Below are 13,452 nucleotides of genomic sequence, written 5' to 3'. Positions count from 1 at the left end.
CATTATCAGTCTTTGTCTACAACATCCGGAGAACTTCCTACAATCACATGTGGTCACTTCTTCCTTCCTGTTCGAAACAGCAAATCTTATAAAGGTATATTACATTGAGCGAATACTACCAGGCTCACAGGTGGATAAAAAAGGGGGAGTATTTAAAGTGCAATAATAACAACGTCTGCCTCTGTGGTGTAGTGTTTAGTGTGATTAGCTGTCACCCCTGGAGACCCGGGTTCGATACCTGGCAAACCACGACATTTGAAAAGTGGAACGAGCCCACTCAGCCTCGGGAGGACAACTGAGTAGAGGGGGCCACGGCCGCTTCCTTCCCTCTTCCTTGTCTATCCCTTCCAATCCTCCCATCCTCCAACAAGGCCCCTGTTCAGCAGAGCAGGTGAGGCCGCCTGAGTGAGATACTGGTACTGCTCCCCAGTTGTATCCACCGACCCAAAGTTCTACGCTCCACGACACTGCCCTTGAGACGGTAAAGGTAGGATACCTCGCTGAGTCCGAGGGGAAAACCAACCTTAGAGGATAAAGGGATTAAGAAAGAAAGAAAGAAAGAAAGAAAGAAAGAAAGAATAACATCGATATAACTACAGGATCATATTTATTATTTGTGATCGCAAGACACATCGCTTTTAGAAATAACAGAGATCGATGAAACCTTGCATACATTATTTAAAGATAATGATCTGTAGGACAGGAATACCGTAGGCTAAATGATTGTTTTTAACTGAGCAAGTAAGTACGAAAATAGGGTAAGCACTTGCGCCCAGGACTCAAGGTTATGAGGTCGAATATCGGCGTAGTAGGTGTAGTCTACTTGATTGCAAGAGACCCGAGTTATTTTATTTAGAAAACAACTTTTTCACTGGAGAAGTCCAGCACTCCGAGATCAATAGTGCTTAAGGGGATGTACAGTATAACACATTACCTTTATTATTATTATTATTATTATTATTATTATTATTATTATTATTATTATTATTATTATTATTATTATTATTATTGTCTACAATAAAACCGAGTGAGCTAGCTGCACGCTTTGGGCGTGTGGCTGTTAGCTTGTATTCGAGAGATGGTAGGTTCGAGACCCGCTGTCGGCAGCTCTGAAGATGCGAATTTTACCATTTTCACAATAGGCAGATGTACGGTAGTCACGGTTGCTTCCTTCCCTACTATAGCCTTGCCCAACCGACCGTCGCCATAAGATCTGTCTGAGTCGATGCGTCGTAAAACCAATAGCAAAAGTAGCACAAAGTGATAAATAGTTAATGTTATTAGCTTTACGTCCCACTAACTACTTTTACGGTTTACGGAGACTCCGATGTGCCGGAATTTTGTCCGGCAGGAGTTCTTTTTACCTGCCAGTAAATCTATCGATACGAGGCTGACGTATTTGAGCACCTTCAAATACCACCGGACTGAGCCAGGATCGAACCTGCCAAGCTGGGGTCAGAATACCAGCGCCTAAACCGTCTGAGCCACTCAGCCCGGCGTAGCAAAAATCTTCAATTAAACAGATCAGGTAGCCTCTTATCATAACGATAATTGGTAATTAACTAAAAAATTACCGCTGTAATTAATCCATACGGTGATACGGAGTTTTCTGTAAAAGTTAGTAACTGGATTAAGCTGGTGCCATTCACTTGGCTGAGAAGTAAAGGTAATTAATAGAATGTATGCCTGTGGTTCTCCAATTTTTTTTTTTTTTTTTTTTTGCTAGGGGCTTTACGTCGCACCGACACAGATAGGTCTTATGGCGACGATGGGATAGGAAAGGCCTAGGAGTTGGAAGGAAGCGGCCGTGGCCTTAATTAAGGTACAGCCCCAGCATTTGCCTGGTGTGAAAATGGTAAACCACGGAAAACCATCTTCAGGGCTGCCGATAGTGGGATTCGAACCTACTATCTCCCGGATGCAAGCTCACAGCCGCGCGCCTCTACGCGCACGGCCAACTCGCCCGGTGGTTCTCCAGTTTAGCAGCAATCTGTCATTTTACTTCGCTCACGAAGGTACAGTGAATAATGGGATGGTGTCTTGGGCTAAGTCCCTTAGTTCATTCCCATTTTAGCTAAAACTGTTTGCACGCAGTTTCAAACACCATACCCCTTTCTAAATTGTAAACACCACAAAATGAAAAAAGCGTAATCACCTACCAAATAATCGGTGATTTTGGTGGGGAGAGGGGCCGATGACCATAATGTTTAACCCCTTAAAACAATGTCAGCATCATTATCATCATCATCGTCGTCATTATCTAGAGGGGAGAGCTGCGGGATTATTGCCTGGCTGTAGCCTACTTCCCCTTAAATCTACCAACATCATCAGCCAGAGGGAGCTAAAATGAAGAGTTTTGGCTGCGCAGTCTAATAAGGGTCGAACTTGATAATATCTTGTGAACTGTCAGCTGTCTGGCACAAGAAGAGCGCCAAGTGAACAAAATCAGATCCTCAGATTTCTCAATAGGCCTAAGGCGGCAAATCCCTCCTCATCCCAGTTTAAAGAGTAGGCCTACGTACACCTATATTTGGGAATGCCTCCTTTTTCTGAACACATGAATGCCTTCATGCACAACATAAAACATATTTTAAGAAACAATAGCAGTGCCCTCGATAACAAACGTTAACAATTGCAATTAATTTACAATGTACCGTAGTTCTCAGGAAGTAAATTAGTATAATCTTGACTCCGCCCTGCTCGATGATTGTTCGCATCTGAAATCTTTATCTACAACAGGTTCTAATGCAGGACGATAAGAAGGCAGTAGATCAAGGAGAATCTTGTGGAGGTGTATCCAAACGTACAGGACTAAGTACACGGCCACCAATTGCTCTTTCTCACCTCTGAGGCGTTTAAAGAATTATCTGAAGTCATCAATGAGTGGTGATACTCCTCGAACTTGTGATGAAAAAAATGGAACTCGATGAATGACTTGCTACATCACTAAAACAAGAAAGGACTTCTCAAAAGGATAAGCATGTTAAAATGAACTTATATTCTATAAATGCTTTTGCTGGCAAGACCTAGTGTTCTCATTGCACTATGTATTCTAGTATGGGCTAGAGCAATTATTTTGTTACTTTCATAACTTGTCTCAGTGTCATCCTTGGCTTTGACAACATGAAAGTGACCGAGGTATGAACGATGCTAGTAATGCCATTCCATATGCAGCCAAACCCTGTTCTGAACGGTGTGAAAATATTGCTCATAGGGTCAGTTGGTGCATTCATTTTAGTGGGCTTGGCACACTGATATGTAATAGCAACTTCTGGCCCAGCGAGGAAAGCAACGGGAAACTACTTCACTTCTCATTTCCCTAATACGCCTCTTCATTGACACCTAGACCACCTATGACAGCTGATGATGGAACTGTTGAGTATCAAACCAGCCTCCGGGCTGAGCACTTAACATACATATACATATTCTATAATTTGTGTTTAGTTACATCTTTCAGGTTATGTATACATCGGTACCTATCCTTTTGTTAATAAATATCCATCTTCATCCACACGCCGTTAATTGTGACAGAAGTAATTTCCTTTTCAGTTTTGAAAAACGTGATAGAGGGCCACAGGGATGGTTTGGCCTAGGGGCGGCGAAGAGGTAAATCCGACTCTGATTATGATTATTCTAACAACAATATAGTTGCCTTCCGACTCCTAAGACAGCAGGTGAAGGAGAGGGTCGATGTTTTTAAACTTTATTTTACAAGTTACTTTACGTCGCACCGACACGGGTAGGTCTTATCAAATACAGTAAAGACAATACGCGACACTCAGCGAGATATCGAGGGACAGCTATTAGAGCTCTCTCTAGAGGGTAGACCTGAGAACTACTGATTCTGTCATAAGAGCACGTGTATTTGTTTGTGAAGTTTTTGGTGTTATTTATGCGTTTTCAGTGAGTTGACATAATTAAATAGTGTCATTCCTTGATATTTTCTCTCAACATGAGGGAAAAGGTATGTGCTGTGTTTGGCTGCAGTAACTATGAAGTAGAGAAGAATGCGCGGTCTTTCTTTCGCTTCTCTCGTGACAAGAAAATGTAAGTAATATTGAGTTTGCATATACATTCTTCCAGTGACAAAGAGATTTTTATAGTACTTCATAATCTTCTGACCTGCTCGACCTATGTTTTAACTGGCTTAAAATATAATACGCATATTTTATTGTATAGTGCAGCAGTAAACCTTCAATACCGATGTGTTGTTGTAGGTGTGATATGTGGGTTTTGAAATGTCACAGAAGTGATTTGGATAAGGTGTAGGCCTACAGGAAAGAAGGGACGTTGCGCTTATATAAGAATTATAAGATCTGTTCAGATCACTTCAGGCCAGCGACTTTAGAAATCCTCGACTATACAGCCAAGGGTGTGTTACATTTTTACTCTAATTGCACGTAAATTTTCCTCAAACTATTCCTATCGACAACATTTTCATACTTTTCTTTCTTGTATCCCTCTTCTCAGATTAAATCCGGGATTTTATAGATTTTCTTTCTGTTAGTAGGCTTCATGTTAAGAGGAAAATTGTCCAGCTTTTAAATGTTAATTCATTGCATCATGTGTGTAAGGAATGTGCCGATATTTTTATTGACAAGTGTCTTAATGGTGATGATACAATGTTTTTTTAATGCGAAAAAAGACAAATCTAACCGTAAAATTTCAGGCAGGAATGCTAAAGCAAAAAAAGTAATGCATAAATGAAAGATCAAGCCATTTCACAGCAGTCCATTTTACATCTTGTTTATATGTTTAATTTCGGTCTTTAAAAATAATAACCTTTTATATAATTCTTCATTCATTTATCCAGAATTGCTTTAGCAACTTCGAAGTTAATATCTCAATAATACTTTGTTTCTAGACGTAATTTATTTATCCTTTTTCGTATATGCATTTCCATTGATATTTGAATTTAGCGCGACTTTTCAGGTCAAGTCACTAGGAGCGCCACCGTCGAATTGTCTCCCATTTTAACAAGGCTAAATCCGTAAGTGCCGCGTATTGTCTCTACTGTATTTGGTCTTATGGCGACTATGGGATGGGAAAGGACTAGGAGTGGGCTGGAAGCGGCCGTGGTCTAAATAAAAGAACAGCCCCAGCATTGGGCTGGGGTGAAAAGAGGCAACCACGGGAAACCATCTTCAGGGTTGCTGACAGTGGGTCGATGGTTTAAGGAACTTAGGTTTTGTGTAATGTCGCCCTAACTTAGATGGGTTTTCAGGGAAGTAGTGACCGTAGCCCGTAGGTACAAACTCAAAATTTGTGAAAATCGGAAATTCACCTTACGGGCTCCTGACGGTAAGGTTCGAAACTATCGTCTTCTGAATACAAGCCTTACAGCTTGACAACTCGTATGGCTTAGCCAACCCACTCCGTAAATCAAAGAACTCCTACAGAACACACTCCGACGTTTTATTATCAGAGTTAAACTGATTGAAGGTGTAACAAAGTTAATGCAGTGAGCTCGCAGTGGCTGTCGACAGTATCCTGTAGAAAAGAAACTATCTGCACCGGACTTTTGCTGTACAGTAGTGAAAGTAATAGCAATGTTACTGGCTTTACGTCCCACTAACTTCTTTTACGGTTTTCGAAGACGCTGTGGTGTCGGAATTTAGTCCTACAGGAGTTATTTTACGTACCTGTCAATCTACCAACACGAGGCTGGCGTATTTGAGCACCTTCAAATACCACCGGGATCAGAAGGCCATCGCTTCAACCGTCTGAAACACTCAGCCTGGCCAGTGGTGAAGGTAGGAAGACTCAGGATATAATATTCATAAGTTGGACATAGCAGATATAACAATAGCGAAAATGATTGCTGGTACAAACAAGTCGGAACGATCACAGTAGGATACTTGGAAAGAAGAGATAAAGGTCAAGTTAGGAATAAACTCGATGGATGAAACTGTACGCAAGAAGGAAAAATTTCGATAGTGGGTGATGTGAGGTGAATGGAGGAGAATGGTTATGAGGGTATTTTGGGGTTGTAGTAAGGATGCAAAGGAGAGGGCATATAGGTCTCTGGTAAGACCCCAACTAGAGTATGGTTCCAGTGTATGGGACCCTCACCAGGATTAGGCTACTTGATTCAAGGACTGGAAAAAATCCAAAGAAAAGTAGCTCTATTTATTCTGGGTGATTTCCGACAAAAGAGTAGCTTTACAAACATGTTGCAGAGTTTGGGCTGGGAAGACTTTGGACAAAGGCGACGAGCTGCTCGACTAAGTGGTACAATCCGAGCTGTCAGTGGAGAGATGCCGTTGAATGACATTAGTAGACGAATAAGTTTGAGTGGTGGGTTTAAAAGTAGGAAAGATCACAATATGAAGATAAAGTTGGAATTCAAGAGGACAAATTGGGACAAATAATCGTTTATAGGAAGGGAAGTTAGGGATTGGAATAATTACCAAGGGAGGTGTTCAATAAATTTCCAATTTCTTTGCAATCATTTAAGAAAATACTAGGAAAACAACAGACAGGGATTCTGCCACCTGGACGACTGCCCTAAATGCAGATCAGTAGTGACTGAATCGGTTACCGAGGAAAATATTGGACCGCGCCATGGAAGGTAAGAGAAGTAGAGTAAAGAAAGAAACCCACAGCCTGTTTTCAGTCATTTGGCCGGGTCAGGACTGGAATGAATGAAGCCTCCATCTAGCGGCGAGGATAGGAATTGTGCCGGCTGCCGAAGCCTGTCGCAGTCCCCTGGAACAATGATTAATGACTGACAGATGAAATGAAATGAAATGAAAGGTGACAGGGAAAACCGTTGTGCCCGAGAAAAGAATCTGTCACTCCTCCGCTTTGTCCAGCACAAATTTCACATGGAGTGACCGGAATTTGAACTACGGGACCCAGAGGTGAGAGGCCGGAGCGCTGTTGCCTGAGCCACGGACGCTCCATAATGGTTAGAGTCAATTTTGAATAATTTAATGCTAAGATATGTGGAACGAAACGAAGCCACAGAGCTTATTGCAAACAGAGAATAGTGGAGGCGCTTAATTAAATCATAGAGGCTTGCAGAAAGGAATAATAATAATAATTAATTTCGTATGGCTATTTCTAGCCGAGTGCAGCCCTTGTAAGGCAGACCCTCCGATGAGGGTGGGCGGCATCTGCCATGTGTAGGTAACTGCGTGTTATTGTGGTGGAGGATAGTGTTATGTGTGGTGTGTGAGTTGCAGGGATGTTGGGGAGAACACAAACACCCAGCCCCCGGGCCATTGGAATTAACCAATGAAGGTTAAAATCCCCGACCCGGCCGGGAATCGAACCCGGGACCCTCTGAACCGAAGGCCAGTACGCTGACCATTCAGCCAGCGAGTCGGACATAATAATAATAATAATAATAATAATAATAATAATAATAATAATAATAATAATAATAATAATAATAATAATAATAATAATAATAATAATAATAGGCCCTAATAATAATAATAATAATAATAATAATAATAATAATAATAATAATAATAGGCCCTAATAATAATAATAATAATAATAATAATAATGTATGTATGTATGTATGTATGTATGTATGTATGTATGTATGTATGTATGTATGTTCAGTCTTCAGCCCTAAGGCTGGTTGGATCCTCAACAGCTCTGCCATCAGCTGTCATAGATGGCCTAGGCATCACTGAAGAGGCGTACTAGGGAAATGAGGAGTGAGGTAGTTTCCCGTTGCTTTCCTCACCGAGCTAGAAGTTGCTATTACATATCAGTCTGCCAAGCCCACTGAAATGCATGCACCAACCGACCCTATGAACAACATTTTCACACCATTCATAGCAGGGACTGGCTGCAGAAGGAATGGCATTACTAACATCGCTCATACCTCAGTCACTTTCTTATTATCAAAGCCAAGTATAAGACAGAGACAGATCAATGAAAGTAACAAAATTACTCTAGCCCATACCAGAAGACAAAGTGCACTGTAAACACTAGGTCCTGCCAGCAAAGGCAAATTAATAATAATAATAATAATAATAATAATAATAATAATAATAATAATAATAATAATAATAATAATAATAATAATAATAATAATAATAATAATAATAATAATAATAATAATTTCTTTCTTAATCCGTTTTCCCTCGGACTCAGCGAGGGATCTTACCTCTACAGCCTCAAGGACAGTGTCCTGGAGCGTGAGACTTTGGGTGGGGATACAATGGGAGAGTAGGGCCAGTACCTTGCCCAGGCGCCCACACCTGCTATGCTGAACAGGGACCTTGTGGGAGCATGGTATAGGCAATGAAGAAGGAAGGAAGCGGCCGTGGCCTTGAGTTAGGTACCATCCCGGCATTTGCCTGGAGGAGAAGTGTGAAACCACGGAAAACCACTTCGACGATGGCTGAGATGGGAATCGAACCCCCCTCTACTTAGATGACCGCCCGGGCCTTCGGGGGTGGCAGCTTATCACACTAACCACATCACAGAGGTAGGAATAATAATAATAATAATAATAATAATAATAATAATAATAATAATAATAATAATAATAATAATAATAATACCGGTACTCTTGGTATTACATTCCACTAACTAGAGTTTTATGGTTTTCGGAGACGCCGGAATTTTGTACCGCAGGAGTTCTTTTATGTGCTAGTAAATCTACTGACACGAGGCTGGCTTATTTGATTACCTTCAAATACCAACTGCCTGAGACGGGATCGAACCTTCCAAGTCGGCCTCTGAAGGCCACAGTTCTACTGCCTGAGCTACTCAGACCGGCAAAAGAAAGGCATAACAGTTTATAATACAGATGTGTTGTTGTTGTTGTCTATTATTCATACAACAAAGTTACACAGCAGCTCCTAGTTCGTCCCTTCTTCCCCACAAACGAAAAGGTCGATACCCGGCTCTGAGTTACCGGCTGTTTCTCTTCAAAATGCACCGGCATAATGTGTCGGAAAGGCATTAAGTTGGTAAGTGTGCGGCTAGTATAAATAAGCAGCGAATGGTTTGCTCAACCGCGAGTCTATATTTAAATTTGCACGTCCTTCGTCTTTTATTGTCAAGAGTCAAAAGTTAAAATAACAACTTAGGTTTACAGAAGTGAGCGTCAGAGTTGTCTATTGATCAAACTAATAATCGGTCTCCCAGTAGCGCAAGTCTGCTGTACGTGTAATACCTATTTACACAACTCGTCTGTTTTGTTAGCCGATTAGAACTCACCTGTGATGTGTAGTGGAATGACGTCGCATGCGTTCGAAATCTTTGTCTTTTAGTAGCACCATGTAAACCATTTTCACCAGTCTTCAACGGGGCAGTAACACTGTGTAAAAACCTACTTGACGACGACACTTCTATGCAACAACAGTGAGCAAATCGTAATCCAACTTGAGAAATGTAACTATTAATATACATTGCAAGAGCAATATACTCTTATTGAAATAAAGCACCTGTACGTTGGGGGATTCTGTTCCCGTTATTGTCGTGTATGTTAATGGAATGGAAACAGCCGTCGTTCTTTCGAGGACGGACCGGCAGTCGTCTGCTCCATGTTTGCCAATAAAGGGAAGGGAAGGCTGCGAACTGCGCAGACGTGGAATAGACGTCTGGGATGGGTGAAATATCGATTATCTACATAATGCTATTCATATATTAACCCCGTTTTGTGCATTAAAATGATTAAAACTACAAAGTACTAAACTTTTCTGTTTGAACATTTCCGCAAGAAGCAAAATTAAGTACCGGTAACAAATATGAGGATAATTATTTTGGAAATAGAAAAGAAAGAAAATTACGAATACCGGTAATTAATTACGAGAGATTGGGTAAAATATAGTCCGTTTCGTGTAAGGCTGATTAGATAATCGTTTTAATAGAATGTTTATGAGAGTACGGGACCCCTGAGACAAATTAATATTGCCTAGCCTTCATTTCCCACCCTCACCAAGATTTTACAAAAGCCTAGAGTAGGCTACCGGTACATGATCCCAGAACTGTAATATCGGTTTTAAAGCAAGCCGGCTTGAAGTGTTACGTGAGTGTTGATAGAGTGATCAAAGCCATGAAACTTCCAGTTATAGGCCTACATGGAATATGAATCATTGAGACGTGACTTTTCTTTTCCAAAATTCTTCGAGCACTGGTCGGGATTCGAACCGCGACCAACCTCGACTGTTTTACATGGCTAAGGCTCCTCTCTCCTACTTCTACTACTAAGAATTTATAAACACTCTTTTCCCGGCATTTGCATAATTCGATGATCCTAGTTACTACGATATAGCCTACATATCTTTAATTCTGTAGGCCTACGGCAATCACCTTATAAATACGGTGTTTTCCAGCGGAGGAGCGGATTTCACGAATTCATCTACACTCTGTTACAAAAATACATGGTACCTATGTTATCATTAGATTGTTTTAATCTGAAAGAGATATCGTAAATAAAAATATCGTCTTATGGAACCGGTCTTAAACGGTTCTAGTTCATTATTATTAAGATCTATGCTCGGCTCCATGGCTAAATGGTTAGCGTGTTGGCCTTTGTTCACAGGGGTCCCGGGTTCGATTCCCGGCGGGTCGGGATTTTTAATCTTAATTGGTTAATTTCGCTGGCACGGGGGCTGGATGTATGTGTAGTCTTCATCATTATTTCATCCTCATAAGGACGCACAGGTCGCCTACGGGTCTCAAATCAAAAGACCTGCATCTGGCGAGCCGAACTTGTCCTCGGACACTCCCGGCACTGAAAGCTATACGCCATTTCATTTCCTTAAGATCTATCTTTCTGTCCGTACGTTTTGATAATAATTATTATGTTATTTGCTTTATACACAATCAATTAATCAATCACTACTGATCTGCATTTAGGGCAGTCGCCCAGGTGGCAGCCTATCTGTCGTTTTCCTAGCCTTTTCTTAAATGATCGCAAAGAAATTGGAAAATTATTGAACATTTTCCTTGGTAAGTTATTCCAATCCCTAACTCCCCTTCCTATAAAAGAATATGTATTACCATCCTGGAAGAACACACATGCTAAATACTTGAAATTATCTACCTCGTCCAGTTTTGTATCACCAATCTGACATCCATTTCTGTTGGATTTCTTACCCACTGACATCACTTAAGTCTTGCAAAGGCTTATTTTCATACACTAACTACTTTTACGGTTTTCGGAGAAGCCGAGGTGCCGGAATTTAGTCCCGCAGGAGTACTTTTACGGACCAGTAAATCTACCGACACGTGGCTGACGTATTTGAGCGTCTTCAAATACCACCGGACTGAGCCAGGATCGAACCTGCCAAGTTAGGGTCAGAAGGCTAGCGCCTCAGCCGTCTGAGCCACTCAGCCCGCCTCTGTACTTTTTGAATATTAACCTTATAAAATCTAAGAATTTATAAGAATATAGAACAGTCTATATCAGCAAATGTAAAGTTTCTTTGTTATAACCGGTTTGTCTTTGGAATTAAATTCCATCATCAATAAAGGCGAACGTGCATTCCAGGGAAGCAATGGTACCCGTCGTTCTTCGAGGACATTCCTCGCCACATACGACCGCGCATTGTCCAATTAAAATGTGGCGTGTGAACAGTAGCGGCGACTTTGTAGAGAAAACATTACATTTTGGCCGACTGAAACTAGGAATTATTTAAAGAAAACAATTTGTTCAAATTTTTAATTATTAACAAAATTACTATCGAAAATACGCACAAAATATCGTTTGTCGCAGCTAACCGATTTGTATAGCGCCATAGCAAGTAGTGGAGACTTCGCAAATGCTATGAGGAACGGGTATATTTTTTTGCCAAGGTCGTGGACACTGAGGTATGATTCACCTGCTTACCGCGTGCATTCGTCAGTCTGGCAGTCTCTTTAATATTGTCTGTTAGTTTCTTAGAGTGAAGTCAAATACTAAATTATTTATTTTATTTTATAATCACGCCGTACTTCTATTTAATTGTAATACGCCTGTAATATGGTTTATTTGGTGAAAGTTTTATTGTATAGTAGAATCAAAATCTCAAAAAACTATTATTGCCGCACTTAAGTTAGTAAACTGTCAACCTTTACCTCTCTGTCGAAATTCGCTCAAAGAGCATAAAAAACTTACCATTGTGTAACTTTCTTGTTCACTTTATATGTGTATAACCCCCCCCCCCACTTCCCCGCTATAACCCTCAACCCGGCTACTTTCTGTTGTGTGTATATATTTTGTCCCCGCTCCTCCCCCCACTTCTAATTCGCAATTGCCGCTACTGCGTGTGAAGTTGCCTGAAGGAGGTGGAGTAGGGTACATCGTGCTCTATAACCTTCCTCAAGTACCGGTACCAGTGTTGTTCAGATTGCCCTCAATATGTACCGGGGCCAATGACCTTCGATGTTAGGCCCCTTAAAACACCAAGCATCATCATCATCAATCGTACCATACGAGATCGGTTGTTGTACCCAGTAAAGTTTGCCTGCTATGCCGCTCAACAATGCAGGCTGCCAGATTGCGCTCACCACGGTAGCATCAGACACGTACCGTGGTGAGCGTGATCTGGCATGCTGAGTGGCAAAATGTAGTGTTTTCAGGTGAGTCCTGCTTCAGACTGTCCTACAGTGATGGCATTCACGTTCACATTGCAGTCTGAGGCTTTTGTGGTTTCTGGACAATGAAAGCCGATGCAGTGGCATGTCTGCAACTAGTCCAATCCACAGCAGACGCCGTTGAACTGCCAATGCAGACAGGTTCACACCTGTTGCAGTGCTTCAGCATCGAGGCAACACTTTTGACGAAACTGTACGGTCCGTTATGGCCAAAGGGACAAGATGGTGGTCATCCTGTGCTGTGGTCATATCGTGTGGTCCAGTACACATACGTCGCTGTGTAGGACGCTCTTCTATCCACTACTTCCACATAAGCATCACTGTCACAGTAGCATGTCCTGTACGAGCCGAAATGTCACGGTAAGACAAACCCGCTTCCTGGAGACTGATCATTCTGCATCGTTCGAACACACTCACATACCGGTACTGATATTGAGCCATTTGACGTTGACGAGGCAAAGAGGCAAGGAAACAGGATCTTCTCACACTTCCTGCTGAGCATGCATTTGCTGCAAAAATTTCAATCACTATAAAGAAGATCCTCCCCTGCGAACCATGTGACCTTGCCGCGGTGGGCAGGCTTGCGTGTCCCAATGAAACAGATAGCCGAGCTGCAGGTGCAACCATATCGGATGGGTATCTGTTGAGAGACCAGACTAAGGAATGATTCATCGAAAGGGGGGTAGCAGCCTTTTGGAAGTTGCAAGGGCGGCAGTCTAGATGGTATGGCCTAGTAATAATACTCAACATGGCTTAGCTGTGTTCATACTGCTACACGGCTGAAAGCAACGAGAAACTACAGCCGTAACTAACTCCCGAGAACATGCAGCTCTCTCTGTATGAATGATATACTGATGATGGCTTCCTCCTGGGTAAAATATTCCGGAGGTAAACAAGTCC

The 13,452-nt window shown here is 41.6% G+C and overlaps 1 protein-coding gene across 2 annotated transcripts in view; it reads right to left on the bottom strand.

Annotated features, from left to right (window-relative positions):
- Positions 1–9,499, bottom strand: part of GLS (Glutaminase) — a 157,345-nt gene extending 147,846 nt beyond the window's left edge. Inside the window, exon 1 of one of the 2 annotated variants that reach the window (XM_067152558.2) lies at positions 9,190–9,499. In XM_067152558.2, coding sequence (XP_067008659.2) covers positions 9,190–9,381 — 192 coding nt within the window. In that variant the 5' untranslated portion in view covers positions 9,382–9,499. The remainder of the gene's footprint in view (positions 1–9,189) is intronic. The other variant, XM_067152556.2, reaches the window with a different exon arrangement.
- Positions 9,500–13,452: the final 3,953 nt, after the last annotated feature.

This window comes from Anabrus simplex, chromosome 8 (assembly GCF_040414725.1).
Source record: "Anabrus simplex isolate iqAnaSimp1 chromosome 8, ASM4041472v1, whole genome shotgun sequence".
NCBI lineage: Eukaryota > Metazoa > Arthropoda > Insecta > Orthoptera > Tettigoniidae > Anabrus > Anabrus simplex.
This window is presented reverse-complemented; position numbering and strand designations above follow the sequence as displayed.